Below are 22,422 nucleotides of genomic sequence, written 5' to 3'. Positions count from 1 at the left end.
GCAGGGCGGCTTCCTCAGCTGCTGGTTGGGGACGCCCCACTCCTATGCCTCCCCGGGGAATCCAGGCATCTTGGGCCCTGGCAGCCGCTCTGGAGGAGCAGGGGCCTCATCTGGGGTCGGGGTGCAGGCAGGCCAGCACCAGGACGATGAGCATGCCACCAGGGGCGGGCGGCCGGCACTGCCGTGGGGACACGCGTGCAGGGGCGGCGACGGTGTCCTGCTCTGGGCTGCGAGGGGCCCTCTGTGCGCAGATGCGAACCACCTCCCCAGCCTGAGGCCGCCCCTCTGCCAATCCCAGGATTGAGAGTGAAGGGACCGCGGTGCCGAGGGCCGGGTCGGGGGCAGAGTGGCCCCTGGGGCTGCTCAACAGGGTCTCCAGGTCTGCACCCACACACCTTCTTGGAAACAGAGCTCAGGAGGCATCTGAACTTGGGAGGGGGCCCGGCACTGGGCAGGGTCCCCTGTGGGCACACCCCCAGCCTCAGTGGGCCCCGGAAGGCCGGGGAAGGTGAACAGGCCAGAGAGAAAGGACGGACCCCAAGCTCCGGCCACCAGGCCTCAAGGAGCTGAATGCAGCTGGGTGGACACCCGCGGGCTCTCCCCGGCTCTCCCGGCTGGGCTGAGGCTGGGAAGTGGACACCACCTGGGACTGCCTGACCTGCAGCCCAACTGTACCCAGCCCAACTGTACCCAGCCCACGCCCTGGGCACGCGGGCAGCGGTACCCTTGTGGGCTCCGAAGAGGAAGTTCGGGTTGGGGGAGATGGACGCAGAGCCCAGGGAGTGCCAGGCAGTGCCGGTGCCCCGCCCAGGCGGCCTGCCCACACACCCTCGCTGGGCGTTCCTGGAGGGGCGAGCGGGAGGCCTGGGGACAACTGCCGGACATGGGGACAGCGGGCTGCAGCTCCCCACAGGCGTGAGGGTGGACAGGAGAGGTGGATGGGGCGGAAGACGGGCTCCGACTCGGCCCCGCTCCAAGGCCACCTGGGGTGGGGGCTCAGCCACCCAGGCCAGTCCCCCCAACCTGCCCCCACACAAAGCACCCGGTCACTCGCTTTGGAGGTTCAGTGTGGTTGTGCATTTCACAGGACCTAAGTGGGGGCCAGGAGGGCGGGGCGGGAGCCAGAAGCCAGGAGGGCCGGGACGTGGGTGGCGGGGACCTCGCCAGTGCTCCCGCAGCTGGGATGTGAGCAGAGGTGACGACGGGGTGGCGCCTTCCCCAGAGCACCGTGAGGACAAGCAGGGGCTCCAGGCTGCTGCGCCAGACGTGGCTGTGGCTGGGCTCGGGCAGAGAGGCTGCTGGTGGGCTAGTCGTCGCCGCCACAGATGGCCAGCAAGGCCTTCAGGAAGTCCCCAGAGGTGTCGCCCTGGGGGCACAGGGAGGCCGGTCAGCGAGCCACCCCGCTGGCCCGGGCACCCCCTACCTCGACGCCCCCTGACCTTGACAGCAGGCCTTGCCCCCTGACCTTGATGCCCCCCCATGGCCCCTGACCTCAACAGCTCCTCCCACCCCTGACCTTGGCAGCCCCCCACGCCCCTGACCTCGATGGCCTGGCGCAGGGACTTGTCGTATTTCTCCACAAACTCCCGCCGGATGTTGAGCAGGTCGACCTCGCTCCGAGAGACCATGATCCTGGTGAGGGTCTTCTCATCCGTGCCAGCGCCCTGGGGGCCGGGCGGGCCGCGGCAGGTGGAGGAGCAGCATCAGGGCCCGTCCCGCCAGAGCAGGGGCATGGGCTGCCCCTCCCCACCCTCTTCCCCGCCCCCCTCCCCTCCCCCTCTTCCCCGGCCTCCTCTCCTCGCCCCTGCGCCCCCCCGCACTCCCCAGCCTCAGCCTCACCTTCATGGCCTTGTAGAGCTTGTCGGCAAAGAAGAGCGGCTTGTTCCTGACGCTCTGCACTGTGGGGACAGGAGCCACTGGGGGCGGCTGCTGGCCTGGGCCGCGCCCACACCTACCCCTGCCGGCCGGGGATGGCTGGTCCTGGCCAGGCTCCCACAGCCCAGGGAGGGCCCCCTGGAAGCCCAGCCCCCGGCCACAAACTCCCACAGACTCCCACAGTCGAGAGCCACCTGCAGCGGCAGCTCTTCGTGGTTCCAGGGTGGCCACAGCCCCTCGGGGCGCCGGCTCCTCATGCCCACCCCAAGTCTGAGCTCTGAAGGGGCCCCAGCTGGCACAGCTGCCAGATACCCAGGTTAGCGCGAGCCCGGGAGGCGGGACTGTCCGGGAGAGGCCGCTGCTTGGCAGGCACTCATGCCCTGGCCACCTGCCCCAGCTCCCGCTTTCCTTGCCCCCAAGTCCAAGGTGCCTTTGCCACACCTCTGTCCTCTGCCCGCCTGCCCCCCACTTCACGCTCCCCATCCCTTCTGCCAGCTGCTCGATGGACACCAGCCCGGCACCTCCTCCAAGAAGCCTGCCCTGACTGCAGGCCTGACACAGTGCCCGGTCCACCCGAGTGCGTCCACCCAAGCGCTTCCCGCGGCCTCAGGAGGGCCGGGCTCTGCACGCAGGGGTCTGCACAGTATGCCAGGGTCCAGAGTCCTGCGGGACCCATGCCCTGATGTCCCCCAGCCAGTGACGCCAGGAGAGCCCCCCAACCTGCCCTGCAGGGAGGTGCCCTCTCGTCCCCAGCCCCACATCTGGCCGGAGCCGAGCTGGTCAGCGGCAGGCAGGCTGGCTTCCTGGGGGAGGTGCAGGAAGGGCCGAGGCCACACCCACACGGAAGCCCTGTCCACAGCCCCTGCCCGTGGGCACCTCCACGTCCCCGCCCCCCATTACCGATGGCCACGAAGGCATCCCTGACGTCCCCAGACATCTCCTTCCTGATGACATGCTCCACATCGTAGTTGGTCTTTTTGACGAATTCCTGGAAGACTGCGGGGGCAGGGAGGTGGGCCCCATGCAGAGACCAGGCCCAGCGCTGCCCCATCCGGCCCAGGGCAGTGAGGCGGGGGCCGTGGCTGCTGCCAGCCCGCTGCCCGGCACAGAGTGGCCGTGGAGGGGAGTGTGAGCCCAGAGGGCTGCTGGGAGGGCGCAGCCAGGGTGGGGCTGGGTAGCCCCATACAGACGGGGGGGGGGCGCAGATACCCAGGGTCACAGGCAACGCGGATGTGGCCGTGGAGGACGCAGGTCCCCAAGCTCGGTGGGGCTCGGGGGCTGCCACCCTGTCCACCCGCCCGGGGCAGGTCCCCCTGGCCCAAGCATAGATGCTGGCCCCTCTGTGCCAGGCCCCAACCTGGGCAGCAGCTGGGGTGATGCCACCCGCCGGCCTACCCCAGGCCCCTCCCCCCAACACTGGCTCGAGGGGGAAGGGCCTCACCCCTGCGCAGGTGCTGGTGGCTCCGTGTGCACAGGATGGTCATGAAGCGGGTCTCCAGGGACATCTTGTCCCCGCTGGTCGTGTCCGCTATTTCCTGCAGCGCCCGGCAGGCCGGGGAGAGGGCAGGACGTCAGCCTGGCGGGCACTGGCCAGCTCTGCGGCCCCTGAGGCCTGGGCTCTGGGCTTGGCCCCAGGAGGTGGGCTCCGCCATTGCAGGGGAGCGCCCCAGTGGGCAGCGGGCAGCTGCGGAAGGCCAGGCCAGCTCCAGCCGGCCCCACGCACTTGGACACTGAAGCCCTCGGCCATGACGGGTTCCGGCCAAACGACCGACAGAGAGAACCGCAGGCGGCGGGCGGCACAGGTGTGTGGGGGCGGGGGGGTGCTGGGCTTGGGGAAACGCGGCCCCTTTGCCACCAGCAGGCTCCTAAGAGGCCCTGGCGGGGAGAGAGAGAAGCCGCGGGACCCTCATCACTGCTGCCTGCCCCTGCCCGGGCCCAGCCACGCGGACCTCGCGACAGCAGGAAGGGGACTCACCAAGATCTCAGCAGCCACCTGAGAGGGGCGGAGAGAGGGGGAGAGAAGGAGCGAGTCAGAGGACCCGGGAGGCGGCCGCTCTGGCCAGGGGTCCAGAGGCCCCAGGAACGCGCGCAGCAGCAGCAGGCAGGGAGGCGGCAGCCCCCCCCCCCAGAGCTGGGGGCCTCAGCCCACCTGGGGCTGGGAACTCACTGACCCCGGGGCCGGGCGGGCACAGGCGGACGCCAGCCCTCACACAGGCAGCGGCGCCCCTCGCGCCGGTCCCCACGCGTCCAGAGGCCCGCCACGGGCCCCGCTGCAGACAGGCGAGCCGCGCCACGCCGACGGGGGAGGCAGGGCCCGGCCCACAACTCAGACGCCGCGCTGGCCGGCGGCCGTGACCACCGCCTGGGGCCGACCCGGCCCGGAGGCCACCCCGAAACCCTGCGGCCAGCGGGCCGCCCTGAGCTCCGAGAGCCCGGTGCCTCGGGCTCCTGGCCCGGACGTGCGGCTCCCACACAGCGGGGCGCGCGGCCTCACCGGGCCGGCGTGTTGCTAGGGCTGCACCTGGGAGACCACAGGGCCTGGAGGGGCCCGCCCGGCACCCCGACACAAGGGCCGGCTGCGGTCACCCAGGCAGCTGCTGCAGCGCGAGGCTGGTCTCCGCTGTGGTGAGGCCCGGCCGCGCCCAGTGACCACGCCCGGGGCAGCGGCCTCCAGCGGAGGGGACGGTGCGGGCAGCCGACCGCGGGGCCTCCTTTGAGGACGGGGTGGGGTGGGGGTTGCGTTTTAGTTTTCCTGAAATCTTACACGTCCGCGACTTGCAAATATGTTGTTCTTATTTTAACGGGCAACGGGGGTTCCTGGGACTTCATGCTTCTGCTTTCACTGGCACGCTCCTTACACGTGGAACTGTGGGGCCCCCTTGGCGCCTACGCTCAGCCACACTGGCCAGCCCAGGTGGAGGAGACGCTAGGGGGCCCGGGGTGGGGGCTGGCAGGGGCGGGGAGAGCTGGGGGCTGCAGGGTGGGACGCGTCCCGGCCGCACAGCCAGGCGTGTGCCCGCCTCAGTGGCCGCGCCGTGTGCCACCGAGGACGGAAGGTTCAGTACACGCCTGCCGTTCCCTCATGTATGTGAAAACGCTGTGGGAGGCTGCAACAACTCCCTAGACACTCAACACAGGGAGACTCCTCCTCGTGCTCCCGCAGAAATGAGCCCCGGAAGCTCCCCGGAAAGCTCAGCAGAGAGCACCCCACCTGCCCCAGCACCCCCGTGGGTGCAAAGACGGGCTGGCACGCACGCCCCAGCCGGCAGCTGCCCACGGAGTGAGTACTGCCCACCAGCTGGCCAGCGGTCAGGAAACAGCCTCCGTCCCTGCTGTGGGGGCTACGGGCAGAGGCCGGGAAGGACGCGGACCACTCACAGCGCAGTGAGCCCGGCAGAGGCAGGAGGGCACAGCCGGTCCCCAAGGCCATGGCGTGTCCGAGACCACTGACGTGAAAGGTCTGAGACAGGCGGACAGACGGGAAGCGGGCGGGGGAGCGGGGAGGCCTCCGTGGGGGTGGGTGGCCTCCTTCGGCTGGGGGGCAGCTGGGCTGGTGGTGCCTCGGGTTACACGGGGTGTGGGTGCGGCCCTGGGGACCCTGTCAGCAGAGCTGCCCCAGGGATGGTGTCGCTGAGAGGGGCCATGACAATCAGGCAGGCCACGGGCACAGGCCACAGCCGTTAGCAGGGGAGGGGCCGCGAGGCACGGGCACTCCCGCGAGACCAGGGGTGCTCAGACTCCACAGGAGGCAGCACCAGCAGGTACGCGCTCCTTCGAGAGGGTGACTGCCCAGCAGCACTGTCCAGTTCCCCCCGTGTCCCTCCAGCTCCCTTCCAGAAATCCAGGGAAACTCATGAGTGTGCTCAGGGAGCTGGTGGCCAGGAGAGCAGCTGGTAGTGTGGCAGCTTCTGAAGTGAAATGCAGATGCTCCTGACTCACGGTACTTGGACTTACGATGGCGTGAGATCAAGGGCATTCGCTGGAGACCCGGCAGCGCGGGGTGGGAGTCGTGGCGCCCGCCAGCCTTTCCCCTCACGACATTTTAAACTTAGAACAGGTTTCTCGGGACATAACCCTACGGTAAGTGGAGGCAGATCTGCAGTATGTAGCCTTTCAACGACGCTGGTTTCTGAAATCAGTACGCAACAGGCCTCCCAGGTGGAGCAGGGGTTAGGCCTCAGCACTGCGAAGCTATCGGCAGACACTGCAGACACTGTGGCGCGAGTTCAATCCCCAGCCAGGGAGCTACCCACATGGCGCGGCAGACCCCTCCTGTCTCCCCGCTGCTCCCCTCAGCAGTGGATTTCAGTCCATCTGCCTGTTCTGCAACCCGCTCTGTCTCTGGTGAATCCTCTCACACACCCCCCCCACACCTCTGGTCTACACCCCAGCTCTTGCATGCACAAATAAAAGAAATCTTTAAAAAGGAAAAAGAAAGCAGCGTGCAACAGCATCCACCAAACTCGCTCATGCACATGAATCGGCCAGAGCCACACACTGAGACACCAGCCGTGCCGGCCGCGGGCGAGGGTTTGGGGAGGGGGCCTTGTCCCCAGTTTCCAAAGTTTCTACAGGAGAACATGTTGCTTGTGAAACAGAGACTTGTGTGAGGGGGCAGGGGCGGGGCCACCCAAGCTCGGCAGCTCTGGGTCTGGGGAAGCAGCGAGCAGCAGGGCCCAGAGGTGTCCACACAGCTTCTCTCTCTCCCCTCCTTGCCTGCGAAGCCACCGCTGCCCCTGCCGGCAGCCACTGGACAAGCAGCCTTGGGCAGCGGCCTCAGTTGGGAGAGGGACTTCAAGGAGGGAGTGGCGGGCCGGCTGGGGTCCACGGGGTTCACGTGGACGCAGGCCGCAGGGCCGGGGCCCAGGCTAACCCCCAGGCCGCTGCTCAGCAGCAGGCCGGACAGGGCCCGACCTCTCCTGACTCAGCCACTGAGGGTGCTGGGGCCACAAAGCAGGACAGAGTGAGCCCCAGGGTCACCCAGCCACTCAGAGGCCGCCCTGGCTGGGGGCTCCACTTCTTGGGGATGGGCTACTAGTGAGCAGCCAGCCCGGCCTCTCACTGGAGCTGCGGGCAAAGCCGAAGCCAGGGTCAGCCCCCAGCAGTACATGGGGTGCTGGAGCGGCAGTCTCGGGGGTCAAAGCCCTGGACCTGGGGTTCGGGGAGGGGGGCGAGCAGAACAGACCACCGCTCCGCCCGTCCCAGCCGCGCTCCAGCTCTCGCTGTGCTGCCCGGACGCCCCCGTGAGCCGCGGCCCCGCCCGCCAGCTCAGCCTGGCCCGGTTCCGCCAGACCACCCCCGAGGTCCATCCCCTGGCCACGGTGAGCACCTCGGCCTGGATGGTCCCCACGCCCCGTCCAGCAGTGGGCCCAGGGCCCCGGGCCTCTTCCCCAAGGGCCCAGCCAGACCAGCAGCAGCCCCGCCCTGGAGGCGCCGCCTCTCCCTGCCGCCCGGCCCCCGCGGGGCTCACCTGGGCGTCCTCTCGGGCCTGGTCCCGGTCTTCTCCTCCCTCCTCGCGGTTGCCCTGTGGCAAGAGCAGCAGGGAGGTCAGTGCCCGGCCGCCTTCCCCAACCCAGCCACAAGGCACCCTCACCCGGCCCTGGACCTGCTCTCCCTCTGAGACGGGGCAGGCCTGCCTGCGGGGGCTGCCGCAGCACCCAGTGGGCGTCCAGCAGGCCCCTGGCAAAGGCTGCCCACCACGGCGAGCCGAGTGTCCCAGGCCCTGCTCTGGGGGCCCAGGAGACAGTGACAACATGCGGAGGCCACCACATGCTGTGTCCTCGGGGCTGGAGCCACGGGGCTGCCGGCACCTGAGCCAGGTGAGGCCACGCACTGCGATGACGGCCGGGGACACCCTCGCCTCATGGGGGACCCTCGCACCCGCCCTCCAGCCCCGCGCCCACGAGGGCACTCACCGTGGCCAGAGAGATGAGGATCCTCCGGAAGTGGCCGGACGTGTCGGAGCTCAGGGCGTCCTCCAGGCTTGTGTGGTAGTCTGAGGCAGAGAGAGGCGTGGGCTGCAGCCAGGACTGGGGTTCTGGGGGGCGGCCGTGAGGGCCGGGCACTGGGGGCACCTTGGGGCATCCAGTCCCCTGCTGTTGACGGTGACACGCCCCACCTCCCGCCCACAGGCCCACGCTGACTGTCCTCTGGCCCCCACGCCTGCATGACAGGTGCCCAGGCGGGCCCTGGCACACGGTGTCCGCAGCTGCCGCCAGCAGGACTGCTGACCCTGCTGGCCGGGGGTCAGGCTCTTCCCAGTGATGTGTGATCAGTTGTGAATAAGCGATTGAGAATGTCCAGGCGTGGCCAGTGCGGTGCCCAGAGGCCCAGCGCCCCACCCAGCCAGCACCCCGCCCCATCCTGCTGTGACCCTCACGCCGGCCTGAGGCCGGGGGCCCCTGGGGCTCCCTGGGCCCCGGCCCCACTCACCCTCCCTGTAGGCCTCGTTGATGGCCTGGATCTCGGCGTTGCTGCGCGTGGCCAGGATTTCGATGAGCGCCTGTTCATCTGTGCCAGCGCCCTGAGGTTGGGGTGGGGGGCGTCCTGAACTGAGCCCGGCCCCACACTGGGGTGCCACCCACCCAGCCCTCCCGGGTCATCCTCACCCCCAACCAGAACCCTGGCTCAGCCAGGCCCGACCACGCCAGCTGGTCAGGAACCCCACGAGGTCCACCCCTGCCCCTCACCCGTGCCCGCAGGCCAAGTCCAGGTGGCCGATGGGGCCTGGGTGGGCAGCACAGGGTGTTTTATCTCCCTCCTCGCTCTGTGCGTTTCTACAGTGGACTGTGCTGGCACATTGTGAAGCTGAGGAGGGACAGGGGATGGGCCCAGCGGGCCCTGGACAGGGCAGCTCGGGACCCCCTGGTCAAAGGAGCCACTCTGGGGCGGGGCAGGCAGATTCATAGGCGCCTAAACACCCGCCACGGGTGGTCACTGCGGGTGGCAGGGGCACAAAGCCAGTTTCCTCAACTCCAAATGGCAAATGGGAGGCACCGAGAGCCTCGCGGTAGTGGAGAGGGGAGTGGGGGCCAGCCCCCAGGACAGCGGAGGACGGCCTGGACCGACAGCGCCCTAGCAGGCACTCGCTGTGCTCGCTGCTGCCCAAGGACTGCGCCCAGGGCCCCAGGGCAAGCCGGCTTGTTGTCCCATGCGGGGGCAGGCTTGGCCTGTGCCGAGAAACTGCCCGCACCCTGCGCAACACCAGCTCCACCCAGACGTGGCCAGTGGACACCGGCAGGGACCCCATGTGAGCCAACCAGCGAAAGCGAAAGGGCAGGCACGAGCCATCCCCCGTGTCCAGACATGCACCCAGACGAGCCACGCCTAAGCCCGCGCCTCTGCCTTCCCGCCCTGGTGTCCACCAGGCCGGCTCCCGTGGGCGCCACCAGGAGGCAGCAAGCAGCCCCCAGCCGTGGGGTGCCTGAACCCGGCCCACCCTACCCTGCCCCAGCACCCCAACCTCACGGCCCCCCTCAGCCACACCACCCCCACCCCGCTCTCCCCACCAGGCACACCTCCATGGCCTTCTTCAGCTGCTTGGCGTCGTAATGGGCCGGGGGCATCATGAGCCCCAGGATCAGCCTGGCCAGGTCCCCGGAGATCTCGGACTTCAGGTCAGCCATCAAGTCCTGCAAGCAGGCCCGGCCACCCAGCTCAGCGCCCACAGGTGGCCGCCACAGGCAGGGATGTGGAGTCAGAGGATGACGGCACTGTCCCTCCCCGGGCCTCGCGGCCACCCCTCGCACCCCGGGGCACACACCGCCAGCTAGGCCTGGGCCTGGGGCCCCTGCAGTGGGCACTGCAAGGCCCAGACCCCCAGGCTGCCACACAAGTGGGACCCCACAGCCTGAGCTGACCCCCACCCCTCCCCAGTGCCAGCGGGCGGCCCATCACCCTCAGGGCCACCGCAGAAGCCGTGGACACGCCTGGCAGGACAGCCGTGGGGCGCGCGGGGGCCTCACCCGGCCGAAGTGGGACTTGAAGGTCTGGCGGATCTGCTGCCGCTGCGCGTTGCTGCGGTGCGTGACGATGTCGATGATGGTGGCCTCGTCAGTGCCTGCACGGAGCGCACGCTCAGGGGGGCCGACGGCCGGCCCTGGCCTGCGCTGCCCCCTGCAGGAGCCTCCTCGGCCCCTGTGCCCCCGTGCGAACGCGGCCCTGGTCTGGACAACCGTTGAGCCCCGCCCCAGCCCCCAGGAGCCCGCAGGGCCCGGTCCCTACTCCACGCCCTGCACCCGACACCCCGAGGCACGTGGCCGCCTCCCAAGGGACAGCTGGGCCAGCAGCCAGGCCATCAAGGCCCCATCCACGGGCCTCCGGCCCCGCCCCACCCTGCAGTCCTAGCCAGCCACAGGGACTGCTACTCCACGGGCAGGTGAACCAGGCGTGAGGCAGCACCCAGGGGTGCTGGGGCAGGCCTGAGGGCTGAGAGGCCCACGGGTGTGTCCCGCTGGCCTCTGCGAGGAGTCCCCGCAGAGCCGCTCTCCCTGTTGAGGGGTGACAGGGATGCCTGCACCCCAGAAACAGGCCTCTCGAGTCCTCTTACACAGAGAGGCAGGGGCTCCCTACTCTCCCAGCCCAGAGGTGCAGGTGGGGGTGGGGGCCACGAAGAAGCCCTCCTGCCAGTGGCCTCTCTGGGCCCCGTCCGGCCCTCACCTAGCCCCTTCATGGCTTTCCGCAAGGCCTTGGCGTCTGCGTCGGGGTTGAAGTCCTCGGCGGCGCGCACGGTCCCCTTCAGCTGCAAGAAGCAGGGGCACTCAGTGTCCGGTGCCCTGGCCGCAGAGAGGAGCATGCGAGGGGGCCTGGCCCACAGCCCCCAACCAAGCAGCCTGGGGAGGGGCAAAGGTGCAGCAAAGAGAACCCCCAGCAGAGACCCGCTGGGCAGGGCGGTATCCTCGGGGCGGTCGGGCCAGGAGGCCAGCTCCTGACCCTGGGGCCGCCCGAGGGCCCACCCTGCCCCTGGGCTCTGCTTCATTCACCACGAGCCGGTCCCCCAGACACAGAGATGCTCTGACCGCCCAGAGGTTCCCAGGTCCACTGGGTCCTGCACCCCCTGGGCCGCCTGCACCTGCCCTGCGCCCACCCCCAGGGCCTCGTTCTGACCGGCACTCGGCGCCCACTCCTGGGCAAGGGCCTGTCTGCTGTCTGGCATGGGAGGGAGTGCTGAGCCCTCGCAGGAGCAGTGACACCCTCAGGCCACCCCACCCCAGGGCGGACGGGGACAAACCAGACTCGGGGCCAAGCCCCTCAGGCCGCAAGAGCCAATGGACACAGCCAGGCCAAGGGTGGGGTGGGGTGGGGAACAGCGCCCATGGGGGCTCAGCACTGTGCCACGGGACCCCACACTGAACGCACTTCTTGCGCGACTGGGGGCCGGCGTGGGATTGGGAAGCCTGTGGTGAGCAGAGCCCAAGCGCCCGGGGCCGGGGAGCACCGGGCCGAGCGGCGGGAGCACCGGGGAGCCCAGCAGAGGAGTGAGTCTGGTGGGGTAGTGGCAGAAGTGCTGTGTAGAGTCGCAGCCGGAGCTCGGCGCAGGCCTGTGTCCGGAGCACTGCGCCCTCCCTGCGTGGGCTGCCCGCTCCGCGCTGGCTGCCCCCTCCACGTCCAGCGTGGGCAGGATGACCTGGCCTGCAGCCCCGGGGCCTCTGCTCAGGACGTCGGCTGGGAGGGCAGCAGCAGCCTGAGCCGTGAGGGGCAGCCCACGCGGGAGCCGGTGTTAGTGAGAGTGGGCAGCAGGCCCCGCGGCAGGAGGAAGCGAGGTCAAGGTCGAGAGGTCAAGCGGGGCGGGGAGGGTCTGACCTCTATTCGGGCCACTGCACTAAGTTCCCACATCTGGTAGGCCACCTGCGCAGCCTCAGGGAAGAACTGGCCGGCGGCGCTGGAACGGGCGGAGAGGGCGGTCGGCACGCGGGCCTCACCTGCACCCGTGCACACACACGCACACGTGTGCACACCCCCAGGTGCATCTGCACACAGAGCAACACATATGCACATGGCCACGCACACACACAGAGACACACACGTGGAGGCTGTGCATATACATGCATGACGACACATACACACATGTGGACAGGCCACGTGCGCACACAGTGCACATGTGTGCATACACACGGAGGCACACAGTGAACACACAATATACACAGCAACACACGTGCACACCCAGTGCACACAGAGCAAAACATGTGCACAGAGACACACACGGCAACATGAGACACAGAGGGAGACATGCACGCGCGGCAGCACATGCACACCCACGGACACAGCCACACGCACGCAGCTACACGCAAATGAACAGCACACAGCGGCACACCCCACTCGATACATGCAACACCACAGAGCACGCACCAACACATACAGCCCACGCACACGCACACGCACTCTGCACTCCAGCCGCCTCAGCGCCCCTGCTTCGAGGACCCTGCCCGGCCCCACCCAAGGACGGGCCCCCAGGGCCCCCGCGGCGGCCGCACTCACTCGTCATCGCCCCCACACAGCTTCAGCAGCGCCTTCTTGTACTCGCCGGAGGTGTCATTCTGCAGAGGAGACGGGACGGTCATCCCCGCCCCCCAGACGGGGGCCGGGAGCCCCCAAGACCACCAGCGAGGCCTGGAGGCAGCACAGGGGCAGCTCCGGGTCCAGCGCAGGAGACCCCGCGAGACGGCTCCCGGCGTCCCCCCGCCCCCAGCGCCCGGCCCAAGCCCCTCGCCTTGATCATGCTGTAGAGAGACTTCTCATATTTGGTCCGGAAGATCTCCCGGATGTCCAGCATGTCCAGCTCGCTGCGGGTGACCATGATGCGGATCAGGGTGTTGTCCCGAGTGCCCAGACCCTGGAAGGTGGGTGGGGACAGCTGAGCCTTGGAGTGCGAGGCCCCACCCCTGCTGCGGCCCTGCCCCCTGCCCCACGCGGCCCTGCGCCTGGCGTCTGAGGCGGCCCACAGCCGGCTACGCTCAGTGACGCATTCGGGGCTGCCCTCAGGACTGGGAACACCCACTCGTCCAGCCTCTCCGCTGGCAGGCAGCTGTCCTGCACCCTTGGGTCAGCGTGAGGCCGGGCCCTCCCGGGGGAGGTGTGGCCGAGTGGCCTCCAGCTCTGGCACCACCAGGGACAGAGCGTCACCCTGTCCTGCTGTCACCCAGAGGGCTCCTGTGGGCCCAGGGACCGGCGGTCTGGGCAGCCCGGGGGGGGTGGGCAGACAACCCCAGGCTCGCTCACACAACCCCACACACCTTCATGGCCTTGAAGAGCCTCTCGGCGAAGTACTCGGGGGTGCTCCGGATACACTTCACTGGGGAGGAAGAGGAGGCGCTGCTGGGCGCGGGGGCCCCTGCTCCACTTCCTGGGGCCCCTGGGAACCTGCAGCCCCACCGCTCCCCGGCCTCCACTTTCATCACACACCGGGGGCCAGAAATGGGAAGCGGTGGGCACACTGGCCACTTTGTCTTTCCCGCCCTCTGGGCTGTCCTTGGCCAGGCGGGCCACGGCTCCCGGCCAGGGGTGGCCCTGCCGGCCCAGGGAAGTTTCTGGGACCCTGAGCCGGTGTGCGGGTGGGTCCGGGTGGGCCAGCCCAGGCGGGAATCCCTCTGCACGCCCCCGGGCAGAGCCAATCACCCCACAGGAGGGGGCACAGACCCAGGCCCCTCCACTCAGACCTTCCCCGGCCTCGATCGGGGCGCCGTGAGAGAAAGGGTAGCGCTGCCCACACACGGGCCACCGCAGGCCGGGCCCCTCGCCCCACAGCCCTGCCCCTGGGCGCTCGCCCCGCCCCCACGCCAGGGCGCCTGTCCCACACCCCCCACCCGATTCCAGGCGGGCGGGAATCCCGAGTCCCGGGCTGGGCCCGACGTACCCACAGCCAGCATGAGCTTCTCGAAGTCCCCAGACAGCTCCCTGCGGATGCTGGCCTCGATGGGCATCCCCGTGGTCTTCAGGTACTCATCAAACACTGTCGGCAGAGGGGCCGAGCACCCCAGGTGAGACACGGGGTGATGGGGCAGCGTCCAGGCCCAGGGAGGGGCGCGGGGCTGCGGGCGGCAGGGAGGGCGCAGGGAGGGGCCCCGCTCACCCAGGCGCAGGTGCTGCTTGCTGCGGTTCCCCAGGATGTAGATGAACTGGGCCTCGTCGGTGCCCCACTTCAGCTCACCCGCCTCATACAGGTCCTGGGGGCGGCCCAGCCAGGCACTCAGCAGCCACCCCTGCCTCCTCTCCCCTTCTCTGGAGACCCCTGGTTCACCCTCAGAGCCCGCTACCCACAGCACGTCCCTCTCTGCGTCTGTCTGTCCATCCCTCCCTCCCCCAGGTCCCCACCGCCCTCTGCTCTCGTGGCTGCGGCCCCCGTGACCAAGACCCCCTCCCGGCCTGCCTCCCCACCGCTGCGGGGCTCAGGCGGGGCAGGCAGCTGCCTCCAGGGCCGTGCCCACACCCGCCGGCCGGCGCAGGGATGGAGGGGGCCGTGGACACCGCCCAGCACCTCACCCGGACATCCTGCTGCACCAGGTCCTCGCTGACCACGTCGTCCTCCTCCCTGGTCCCCTGGGCAGAGGCAGGGGTGCACGTTCAGACGGGGTGCGGGCCCACGGGGGGACAGCCCCAGAGGCAGGGTGGGCTCACAACCGCGCCAAAGGCTGAGGGCATGAGGGGTCCCCCCCGGCTGCCACTCCCTCCCCTAAGGATTGGGACAGGACGTCCTTCCAGAAGAACCCGAGGACAGGCCGGCCCCCGCAAGGGCTCACAGGGCAGAGGGACCGCGCATCCCTCCTACTCGGCACGTGCTGTCCCGCGCCCGGAGGGCTCACCCAGAGGCCTTCCCGGGGCCAGAGCCTACGCGCGCCAGGCCCCGCAGCACAGAGGTCAGGGAGAGCACCCTGGGGATGGCGCCTCCCCACTCCCTGAGGGCTACCCGAGGCGAGACCCCGCCAGCCTCCCCCCGCCCTGGGCTACCCGGGACCTCAGGCCCCACCACTCTCTCTGGGACTCAGGGCCAGGCACCCCTCACTGGGACCAAGGGTGGGGGGGACGTCCTTGACTCCCAGATTTGGGTCACAGGCTGGGACTGGCCTCTCCAGGACGCACGGTCTACAATGGCATGGACGCCACCCCCACCTGGGGCCTCTGGGGCCAGCTCCGCAGGGCAGCGTGGGCAGCGGGAAGGGGTGGTCCGAGGCGAGGGGATGCACACCGCAATCACCCATCTGCCATCCACAGGGCTCAGGGAGGGCCCCGCTCCCCCCCACCGGGCCCCGGGGGACCCACCTGCAGCAGGACCACCAGCATCTTCTGGAAGTGCCCGGAGGTGTCGCCGATGACGTCGGCCTCCAGGTCCCGCTCGTAGGCTGAGGGGAGGATCTCAGGCTCCAGACCCACCCGGAGCCGCCCGCCCAACTCCAAACCCAGGTTCCGCCCGCAGGCAAGGCCAGGGTGCAGCTCACAGCCCTCACAGTGGCCCCACGGGCGGGCGTGCCCGCCTCTCCCCACGCCGCCCGCCCCTCCCGCAGGTGGCGGTGGCCACAGCCTCCCGTGCCCTTTCTGGCCACAGCGGTGAGGGGACAGCCCTGCCTTGGCCCTGGGCTCCTGCCCCGCCCAACTTCCTTGGCCCTGAGCACCCCCCAAAATGGCTACAGGCCGCTTCTGCCCAGGGCTTTGGACCTGCTGAGGCATCTTCCCCTTCATGCCACGGGTTCCCGAGTCAGCCTGGCAGAAGCGGGTCTCCCTGGCGCGCCGGGCCCCTGCATGTGTCTCCCTCACGGCCCGCCGGGGCACCTGCTGGCCCAAGTCCCACACGGAGCGGGGAGCTGGAGAGGACCCCCGCCGCGCCCCCCGCCGGCTCACCGTCCTTGTAGGCGGCCACCAGCTGGTGCACCTGCTCGTTGGTCCGGGAGGCCAGGATCTCGATGAGGCACTTCTCGTCAGTGCCCGCGCCCTGGGAGGGGACCACCCGGTCAGGGAGGGCCCCCTGCCCGGCCCACAACCCTGCCCGGGGCGCCTCGCCCCCTTACCGAGACGGCCCCGCCCCTGCCCCGCCCGCCCCTCACCGAGATGGCATCCTTGATCTCCTTGGCGTCCCAATACGCCAGCGGCCGCATCAGACCCACTATCAGTCTCTCAAACTTGCCGGTCAGCTCGTACTTGAGGTCGGCGATGAGGTCCTGGGTGGGCAGGGCCAGAATTGAGCACGGTTCGCAGACCCCCAGCCCGCCCTCCGCAAAGGGCCCTCGGGTGGCCACTGGCCGGGGCGCAGGACAGCCGCCACGGGCACCCTCCCTGCGCCGCACTGTGGGCCCCAGGGTGCGGCCCGCCTCCCCGAGGAGGCGCCGCTAGGCCCCTGCCCAGCGCGTACCTTGCCGTAGAGGGACTTGTAGCTCTGGCAGATGTCCTGCCTCTGCCGGTTGCTGCGGGAGGTGATCAGCTCCAGGATGGCCTCCTTGTCGCTGCCTGAGGAGGATGGCCCATCACAGCCCGCCTCCTCCAGGAAGCCCTCCAGCTTCACTTCTCCTCATCAGCCTCTGCTCACAGGCTGGTGGGGAGGGTTGGGGAGAGCTCTCGGCCCATGGAGAGGGGTCACAGCAGCACCCACGGGCCCCATCAGGCAAATGCGGAAACTGAGGCCTGGAGGGGGTAGGACCCCACCAAGACCCAGGCAGCAGCACCCTAGCAGGGGCGGCACCTCCCAGGGGCAGGGGCCGGGTGAGTGGCCTGGCCTGCGTATTTCACTGTGAAGCTCTGGAGAGGAGGAGGGGAGACGAGACCACGGGCGGGGCTGGTCCCCACCCTGCCTCCTGGCCCTGGGCCGCACCGGGGAGGCCGCCCCGCCCCCCACCCCCTCTTGGCGAGCACCCACCGAAGCCCTTCATGGCAGCGTACAGCGCCTCGGCGTCCTGGCCCGCATCGAAGTTGGGGAAGTCTCGGATGGAGCCGCGGTACCTGGCGCCCTGTGGGGGGGAGGTGAGCTGCCCACCGCCCTGACCAGGCTCCAGCCCCAAACCCGGGCCGGACCCCAGACCCCAAACAGGCCCTTCCCCTGGGGGGGCCTCCGCAGCTGAGCCGGGGGCTGCAGGCCCTCCTGGGGCTCTGGCACTCACAGTCCCCGCCCGCCGGTGTGATCACGGGCAGCCCTCGGGAGCCTGTGCGGAGCCGGGGCCGAGCCCAGTCTCTGCCTGCCCCACGCCGGCTCCAACACCCAGGAGCCAGGAGAGGCCCGGCCCTGGGATGCGGCCTGGGGGTGTCAGTCACGTTGTGTCCTCCAGGCCGCCGGGGGGCAGGTCTGAAGCCTGCGCTGGTCACATGCGCCCAGGCCAGGAAGGACCCCAAGGACAGAGCCGGAGGAGGCGGGGCACGGGGCACAGGCCCAAGGCCGTCACGGGGCTGCGGGGTCCAGCGTGCTGTGCCCCCAAGAGCTGAGACGAACAGGAGCAGGGACGGGTCCCGCCCTCCCCCGCCAGTCCTGGGTCTGTGCCCGACACTGAGGGGGTCCTGACCCAGAGGGGAGGCCCCAGCTTCTGGGAGGCTGCTCACCTGGGGGTTGGCCATGGCCTCAGGTTCTGCAGCGGAAAACACTGTGGAGAAGAAAAGAAGCCATCGGGTCCTCGCGCAGGGCCGTTCTTCCCCAGGCCACCCCTCCTTCCCCGGGGCAAGCCCCCTGCTGTTGCCCCCTGCTGGGCCCCTCAGGCCAGTTCCCCAAAGGCCTGGACAGGGCCGGAGGCCGCAGCTCGGAGCTGGACTCAAGGCCTTCCTCCCGCCCAGCGCCGCCCGGAGCTCAGGGGAGGGTGCAGGGCACGGGCTCAGGGGGACCCTGCGGGGGCACCAGGGCAGTGTCTGGAGGGCGGGGAATCGCGGGGGCTGCTCTCCGGAGAAGATGACAGCAAGCAGGGTGTGGGCGAGGCTGGTGGGAGGGGGGACCGGCCGGGGGCCCAGGCCCCGCGTGGCCGGCGTGGCTGTGGGACGGGGGACGGCGCCTGAGCTGTCCTCTCTGACGGGGCAGAGGCCTCGGGCCTGGCGCGGGACACAGCTCAGCCCTGCCAGCTCGCCAGGCGGGCCCGGGAGACGGCGGCCGCCAAGGGGCAGCACAGCCAAGTCCGGCCTCAAGAGAAAGGAGAGAAGGGAGGTGGCAGGCGGGTGGGGACTGGCGAGCCCGGGGGGCAGGGAGAGAGGGGTCTGGGGCTCCCGCTCAGCCGCGCAAGGCTGCCAGCTCCACCCCACGTTGCTTTGCAAAGGTCGGGGGACCGACTATCGGGGATTCGGGGAGACCCCAGAAACCAAGCTCAAGAGGGCGGGAAGCACAGACACCTCAGCCCGGCCACCCCCCCAAACCCCAATGCGGGGGCAACGACCTATCCTGACCCTGCTCACTCTGGGTCACCAGGGTCGGTGGCACATGGGGCGTCCCCAGTCCCCCGTGGAACCCAGATTCGCACTACATGACCTCAGACCCCCCCGACAGGCCGCGGCCGGCACAGGAAACCCCGCTGTCGCCTGGCAACCGCGCTGGCTCCAGCACAAGCTCCCCCCACGTCCCGGGTAGGCCCATCTGTGGGGCCTGGCGGGAAGCCAGCTCAGGCTTCCCCCGGCCTGGGGCCCCAGCAGCGGGCAGGGAGCGAGCCCCACGCTCGGTGGAGCAACCGGGGGCCAACGCCCGGAAGTCTGGAGCGCGGGGGCGGCCGACGCCTGCTGCCCGGCCTCCGGTGGCCCCCGGCAGCTGGCACAGCCAGGCTGTCGGGACAAGGAGGGGCGGCCGGGGTGTGCCCCAGTCTTGGGTTAGCAGGCTCAGCCCCGCGGGGAGGGGAGTCCTCGCACCCCCCTCAGGCCTCAGGCAGGCCCATCTCCTGCAGCCCCCTCGCCACCGCTCAGGGCCAGTCTGGCTCAAGAGGGGCTCCGGTCCCCACAAAAGTACAGGCTCGGAGTTTCCTTATTTTTTCCTTTCACTTTTCCTAAAAAGCGAGGGCGTGTGGGCGGTTTGGAGCAGGCACCGCTGAGTCAAGGGCTTCCCCACTAGCTGGGAGGCAGTGAGGCTGGGGTGTGCGTGCGTGAGGCCCCCCAGGGCGCCCTCTGAGCCCGCCCAGGGTTCCGACAGGCTGGGCCGCGCACCAGGCGTCCAGCCCAAGGGAGTCGAGGGAGCCCGCATCACAGGGCCCGGCTGCGGCAGGGATGGGCAGGGTGGCTGAGGAAACACGGACACCGACTCTCATTATGGGGAGCGGGAAGCCCCGGCTCCTTCCGGAACCCCCCAGCAGATGGGCCTGCTGGCCTCCGAGGCCCCTCCCAGCCCTCTGGCCTGCTCCCACTGGTTGCGGTGTTTGCAGCCGGACGCTGCGGACACCTGATGGCGCCGAAGTCACTACACCCGCTAAGCCCGTCTGACCACGAGGCTGCCCACCCCACGCCGTCACTGCAGGGTGCCCGCATCACGCCTGCGGTGGGCTGGTTCCGAGCAGCCTCTCCCTGCAGGCGTGCTGCTCCTGCCGTCCTGAGGGGGCCACCGGGCCTCCCTGTGCCCACGGGGCAGCTCGGTGGGCGGCGCTGCTGGGGCATACCTTTGGCAGCCTCGCGGGCAACCAGAGAGCGCAGAGGCCCAGGACCCCTGGCAGGCGGAAGCCCTGCCACACTGGGAGAGCGGGCGCGGGCGGCAGGCCAGGCAGGAGAAGCAGGGTGCACTTACGAAGGCTCCAGTGAGCCCCTCCCTTCCCCCCCTCCCTCCCCCCCTCCTGGAGAGGACAGAGGCAGGAAGAAGAGTCCGCCCCTCCCCCAGAGGCTGGTGGCCCAGCTGTCCCCACTGGTGGCAGCTCCCCAAAGCCCGGCCAGCACCCTGGGACATCTGGACCCTTCTCCCCTCCCGCCCCCCAGGGCTCCTCTGGGGAAGCCAGGCGGAAGGCACCCCTGGCCGCCAGCACCCCGCCAGAGGCACTCGGGTTTCTTAGAGAGCAGGCTCCCTCCTCTGACCCAGACCATCGATCTGGGGGCTGGACCAGGCCCGGAGAGCCCGGCTCCTAGTGCAGCTCAGGTGACCGTGTGCGCAACGTGGGGCAGAGGGGAGCTGCCGGCCACGGGCAGGCGCCTGACCCTCCCCGCACCGACTACCACACCTGACTCGGGAATCCTGTCCACGCGCAGGTCACCGCTGTCCTGCGAAAGTTATGCAAGGGCGCGGTCAACAGCCAGATGGAGGGAACACAGAGCCAGCTCCCCAAAGGGGCTCTGAGACCCTGGAGTGGGGCCTGCAGGAGGGCCGGGAAACCGCCGGGCACCCCCTCAGCTGGGGATCCTCAGGGGGCCTCAGCTCTCCGTAGGGGGAGGAAATTACCCGTCTCCCCTCCCCGGAAACCCTCCCCGGAAATCCCCTGACACTCCAATCACAGGCCGGTTCCCCTGGCAACCAGGCCCCCTCAGGTGCCTCCCAAAGCCGCTGCGGAAGGGCCTGAAAGAACTGCACCCTCAGGGCAGGCGCTTCAGGAACTGAGGCCCAGCCTGGGCAGGGGGCCGGGAGCAGGCCCGGTGTATGCAGGTAGGAGAGTCTGGTCATTGGCCAGACCAAGGAGCGTCCACGGCCAAGGGCCGCTTCGCAACGATGCAAAGAGCGAGGTGGAGTGGGGGTGGGAGCAGGGCGGAGCCCGCCTGTGCGGTCACCGCAGCTCCTCAGAGCAAGGCTCCTCCCGCCAGGTCCCGAGCCAAGCGCCCGCCCCTCCGGGACCCCCGCCCCGCAGGACCACACTGCTTCTCCCTGCGCTGCCCTCTAGGGCCTGCAGGACGCTGGCCTCACGCTGCAGGAGAGCCCACCCCTCCTCGCCTCCCCCCACACACACACCCCACCCCGCGCGACTTCAGAGGGCAAAGAGGGCCATCCCTGCAGCCACCGCCCAGGGGCTCCTCCGCCAGCAGGACGGAAAGTAGCGTGATGGGGGCTGGTTGGAGCCCAGGTCAATGCAGGTCAGGTCACCCCATCCACAGACCTCCCCCTCCGTGGGGGCGGGGGTGCTGTTCCCACCAGGAAGTGTCTTGGAGATGCTAGGCGGGGTGCCCCTGTGCACATCCGGGCCTCCCCAGAGAATCCGAGGGGGTGCAGGCCTGAACCCAGTAGCCCAGCCTCTGCACCAGCTGGGCCCCAGGGGCAGGGCGGGCTGGGGCTTGCGGGCTGGGCAGCTCCCTGGGTGCTGCAGTGCAGGTCACCTACGCTGGTGAGGACCCAGCCTGCGGAGCCGCCCCCCATCCAGAGTCAGAGGCCCCAAAGGCGGGGTCCCCCGCCGCCCCAGAGCAGACCCCTCTGCACACTCGCAGCCACATTTGCCACATCCGTGGCCTTTCCCAGAAGCCGCAGACACTCGGTGTCCAGGCAGCCAGCGCCTTGGGGCCGCGAAGGCCGAGGGGGACGGTGAGTGGCGGCCACAGCTGCAGGCGGGATGGAGGCCTCTGCCCCCCCACCCGGGCCCCACCCAACTCCCAGAAGCTGAACCCTTGAGCAGGATCCCAGCAGCTCGGCAGCCCTCGCTGTGGACAAGCCCAGGGAGGAAAGGGGCTTGCCCCCTCCAGCCCCCAGAAATATGCCCGGCTGCGTCCTTGAAGCTGAGGCTGAGTGGCCACTGACCTCCAGGCCCAGCAGGTCAGGATGCCCCGCAGGGGTGGGGGACCACAGCCCCCCCACGACCCCTGGGAGACTTGAGCCCAAATTTGGAGCGGAAGCGGGGCTGGGCCTGGGGAGCGGCAGCCCCGGAGCTGTGACCCAGACCCCCGGCCTCCAGGCATTCCCGGCCTCCAGGTCCTCTGAGGTGGGGTCGGCCCTGGAGGAAGGCTGCTAATCCCGGGGTGAGGGGCCCCACCGCCGGCCTAGCCCCCCAGGGGTGCTGTGGGATTCCTGTGACGCCCCTGAGCTTGGGGAAACCCAAACTGGGCCTGGGGGTGCAGCGAGGCGGGTGAGGCCCTTCGAGCCCAGGGGAGTCTCCTCCAGGAGCCTGCGGGGAGAGGCGCGCGCTGCGCCGGCCGGGTCTTCCTCCGTGGGCGGCGCCCCTCCCCCAGGCCCGCACCCCGAAGCCCCCCCCCCCCCGGTCTGCCTCCCCGGCCTCGGACACACCCTCCCCTGCGGGTCCCCAGCGCGTCCTGCCGCCCCCACCGGCCCCGCCGGTCCGGGCCCCGCGCCCTCCGCAGAGTCAGCCCCGCCAAGCGCCCCGGGGACCACCCGACCTGCGCCCCGGCCCCGCATCCCGCCCCGCCTGCGCCCCCGCGCGCCCCCATGCCCCCCCCCGGGGCCAGCGCGAGGCCGGGTCGCGGCGGGGACTCACCCGGCCCTGCAGACCCGCGCGTCCCGGCCCGTTACCGGCGGCCGTGGGGGCAGGGAAGGGGCCGGGCCTCGGCCGCGCGGACACGTGGCGCTCGGGGGCCAATGGGCGCCGCCCCCGCGCCCCGCCCGCGCCCCCGCCGGAATCCCCCAAAGTCACCGCTCCCGCCCGCCGAGAGGGGGGCGCGCCCCAGCTCAGTCTCCCCAAGTCCCTCCACTGGCCAGAGATCGGCCGGGAGAGCCCGAGAGGCCGCGCCCCGCGCCCGCGCCCCTGACCCCCTCCCGGC

The 22,422-nt window shown here is 70.2% G+C and overlaps 1 protein-coding gene across 3 annotated transcripts; it reads right to left on the bottom strand.

Annotated features, from left to right (window-relative positions):
- Nucleotides 1–1,033: 1,033 nt before the first annotated feature.
- On the bottom strand, nucleotides 1,034–22,197 carry ANXA6 (annexin A6). 3 transcript variants are annotated; one of them, XM_037498969.2, is made up of 26 exons: nucleotides 22,140–22,197; nucleotides 17,389–17,429; nucleotides 16,715–16,805; nucleotides 16,214–16,308; nucleotides 15,909–16,022; nucleotides 15,706–15,796; nucleotides 15,130–15,209; nucleotides 14,353–14,409; nucleotides 13,943–14,036; nucleotides 13,727–13,822; nucleotides 13,107–13,165; nucleotides 12,584–12,706; nucleotides 12,352–12,410; nucleotides 11,677–11,755; nucleotides 10,534–10,615; nucleotides 9,840–9,934; nucleotides 9,393–9,506; nucleotides 8,308–8,398; nucleotides 7,791–7,870; nucleotides 7,346–7,399; nucleotides 3,851–3,868; nucleotides 3,317–3,410; nucleotides 2,776–2,871; nucleotides 1,840–1,898; nucleotides 1,542–1,664; nucleotides 1,034–1,366 (listed from the first exon to the last, which is right to left on the bottom strand). In XM_037498969.2, exons 2-26 carry the CDS (start codon nucleotides 17,401–17,403, stop codon nucleotides 1,307–1,309), a joined length of 2,019 nt encoding a protein of 672 aa, XP_037354866.1. In that variant the 5' UTR covers nucleotides 17,404–17,429; nucleotides 22,140–22,197; the 3' UTR covers nucleotides 1,034–1,306. The 3 variants fall into 3 exon arrangements, with proteins under 3 accessions (XP_037354866.1, XP_037354867.1, XP_037354868.1); XM_037498970.2 differs by lacking the exon at nucleotides 22,140–22,197 and adding an exon at nucleotides 19,953–20,156; XM_037498971.2 differs by lacking the exon at nucleotides 3,851–3,868.
- Between the last annotated feature and the right edge of the window lie 225 nt (nucleotides 22,198–22,422).

The sequence above is a fragment of the Talpa occidentalis genome, unplaced genomic scaffold (assembly GCF_014898055.3).
Source record: "Talpa occidentalis isolate TD23 unplaced genomic scaffold, MPIMG_talOcc4v2.1 talOcc4.9, whole genome shotgun sequence".
Lineage (NCBI taxonomy): Eukaryota > Metazoa > Chordata > Mammalia > Eulipotyphla > Talpidae > Talpa > Talpa occidentalis.
The sequence above is the reverse complement of the archived record's forward strand: the minus strand, read 5'-3'. Positions and strand labels throughout refer to the sequence as shown.

What these genes read in the sequence shown, in the direction of transcription:
- ANXA6 (XM_037498969.2), bottom strand. An exon ending in CGCTGCCATGAAGGGCTTCG is followed by an intron (nt 16,309 to 16,714) that starts GTGGGTGCTCGC and finishes CATCCTCCTCAG; the next exon opens with GCAGCGACAAGGAGGCCATC. An exon ending in CTGTGTGGGGGCGATGACGA is followed by an intron (nt 11,756 to 12,351) that starts GTGAGTGCGGCC and finishes CGCCCGTTCCAG; the next exon opens with CGCCGCCGGCCAGTTCTTCC.